The sequence below is a fragment of the Bison bison genome, unplaced genomic scaffold (assembly GCF_000754665.1).
Source record: "Bison bison bison isolate TAMUID 2011002044 unplaced genomic scaffold, Bison_UMD1.0 scf7180017864323, whole genome shotgun sequence".
In the NCBI taxonomy this organism is placed as follows: Eukaryota; Metazoa; Chordata; class Mammalia; order Artiodactyla; family Bovidae; genus Bison; species Bison bison.
The window spans coordinates 2295977-2298763 of NW_011494895.1; the positions used below are offsets into that span (position 1 = coordinate 2295977).

A 2787-nucleotide genomic window follows, 5' to 3' on the forward strand; every position below is an offset into this window, starting at 1 on the left:
GCCACCCCTGTCCATGGGCTTCGTGTAGAGGGTGCATGGCCTGGGCAAACCCCGCACCACCCCTGTCCATGGGCTGCGTGTAGAGGGTGCGTGGCCTGAGCAAACCCCGCGCCACCCCTGTCCGTGGGCTGCCTGTGGAGGATGCGTGTGGAGGATGTGTGGCCTGGCGAGCCCTGCGCCACCCGTCCGTTCTGTGGGCCGGAGCACCGTCTCACACCATGCCTGACCAGGGGGAGCGGGTGGGGTACAGGAGGTACTCACCAGCCAGCAGGTCTCCGGCACAGCATCTAGTGGTAATGCATCCCACCCAGTATGAAGAAAACACGACCAGTTCCTGACAAGGACACCATAGGGTACCTTTTTAAAATTCAGAGTCACGAAGAACTGTTAGCCACCTTAATGGTGTCTTAGGGATGTGAAAAGGCACGTTGGCATCCAGAAGCATATGTCCTTTTCTTGTCCTGTAAGTGCATGTGTGTTTTTAACCACTTCTTCAATTATTTTAATTTGTAGGGCCCTTTAAAAGGACGCAGAGTTGAAGGAATTCAATACGAAGACATTTCTAAACTTGCCTGAGTTTGAAAATTTGTTAGCATCACATTAAAATCTTAAAGCATCAAATTGGTGTTCACCAAGACATTACAAGACTCTACTGTGTTAGGGTGTTTCTTTTGTATAAAACAAATGGATTTATTTAAATATTACTGTAGTTGTTTAGTCTAACTTATAGAAAAATCTAATTATGTCTTGTGAAGTATCAAAATTATATAATTATGTCCTTGTTGTTTTTGTTGCCTTTGTAATACTTCCTTGATTTTTTAATCTACATTAAAAGAATATTATTGTAAACTGTTGTATATAGGACAATGTATAACTATTGTAGAGCAAATCCTTCATATACTCTAAATTTATATTTTCATCAGTAAAGTGGTAAAGTTGGATGTAATATAATTACATTTTTAAGAGTCAAACTATAAATAGAATAGCTTTATTGAGATGTAATTCACACACCATACAATTTCACCCATTTAAAGTGGACGTTTTAGTGGTTTTTAGAATATTTACAAAGTTGTTTGAAAATCACCATTGTCTAATTTGAGAATTTTCATCTCCCCAAAAGTAACCCTGGATCTATAGTCACTCCAGACTACTGGCAACTACTAATCTGCTTTCCATCTCTGTGAATTTGCCTGTTGTAGACATTTCATAGAAGTGGAATCATATGGTATATGGTCTTTTATGACCAGCTTCTTAAACAAAGCGTAGTGTTTTCAAGGGTTATCCATGTTGTAGCATAGGTTACTACCTCATTTTCATTCAATGGTAATCTTTTGTATGGATATATAATGCATTTTTTAAAAACTATTCATGAGTTGATGGAATTGGATTGCTTCACTTTGAGGCTATGATGAATAATGCTGCTGTGAGCATGCATGCACAAGACTTTTTGTGGTCATGCATTTTCAGATCCTGGGGCACAGTAACTCACTCGTGTTATACCATGTCTAACATTTGAAGAGCCGTTTCCATAAGGAATGGCTCTCCCTGATTGTGGTGCAGAAATAAAACATGATGCTTTCCACAGGCCTCCCCCAAATCTGTAACTTTGGAATCAACTCAGTAGTTTTCTTCACAGAAAAAAGTTTCATCCCTACTTCTCACATTCTTTTCTCCAACGTCTTCCTGAAATTATCGCAAAATAAAGTAGCGTTATTGAGGTTAGGTTTAATTTTTAAAAAATCAAGCATAAAAATATGATTCTATACTATAGAATTGTTTTCCCTATAAGGTTTTAGAGGCCAATATGGTTATATTAAGCAGAGTAACTGCAGACACCTAAAATCAAGTCTTATATTGACCTTTTTTCTTTCTTTTTTTTTTTTTGGCTGCACCAGACAGCTTGCAAAATCTTAGTTTCCTGACCAGAAATCGAACCCCAGCCCCCATGCAGTGGAAGCACAGAGTCCTGACCACTGGACCACCAGGGAATTCCCTGACTTTTCTTTTTAAAACATTGTAAGCTATTATTCTTTTTAAAAAACAGACTTTATTTTTTAGAGCAGTTTCAGGTTCGCAGCAGAATTGATGAACCTCCACTGACCAGTCATTGTCACTGAAAGTCCATGGTTTCCATTAGGATTCCCTCTTGGTGTTGAACATTCTGTCGGCTTGGACAAGTTTATGACGACATGTATCCACCATTATGGGATCGTACGAAATGGTTTCATTGTCTAAAAATCCACCTCCTCGTTTCCCTCCCTCCCCTCCCTCCGTCAGTCACTGATCTTTTTGACCTCTGCATGGTTTTGACCTCTCCAAAATGCCATGGTTGGGCTCATACAGTGTGTGAGCCTTTGCAGACTGGCTTCTTTTACTTAGCAACGTGTTTAAGTTTCCTCTATGCATCTTCTCACGACACGACGGCTCATTTCTTTTTAGTGCTGAATAATATCACATTATCTGGATGCACCACAGTTTACTTAGCCATTCATTTACTTAGCCTGAAGGACATCTGAGTTGCTTCCAAGTTTTGTCAACTATGAATAAAGATGCTGTAAACTTCCACGTGTAGATTTTTGTGTAAACACAAGTTTTCAGTTCATTTGGGTAAATACCAAGGAGCGTGGTTACTGGATTGAATGGTAAGAGTGACTTCCAAAGTCTCTGTTGCTGTCTGCAGTCCTACAGGCAATGAATGAGAGAGTTCTGTTGCTCCACAGCCTCACCCGCATTTGGTATTGTCTTGATTTTGGCCATTCTAATAAGTGTGTAGTAGTATTTCATTGT

The 2787-nt window shown here is 39.8% G+C and overlaps 1 protein-coding gene across 1 annotated transcript in view; it reads left to right on the forward strand.

Moving 5' to 3' along the window:
* The window catches only part of KIN (Kin17 DNA and RNA binding protein), a 26231-nt gene extending 23668 nt beyond the window's left edge, over positions 1–2563 (forward strand). The window contains exon 13 of the mRNA XM_010853144.1: positions 514–2563. Coding sequence (XP_010851446.1) covers positions 514–576 — 63 coding nt within the window. The 3' untranslated portion in view covers positions 577–2563. The remainder of the gene's footprint in view (positions 1–513) is intronic.
* Positions 2564–2787: the final 224 nt, after the last annotated feature.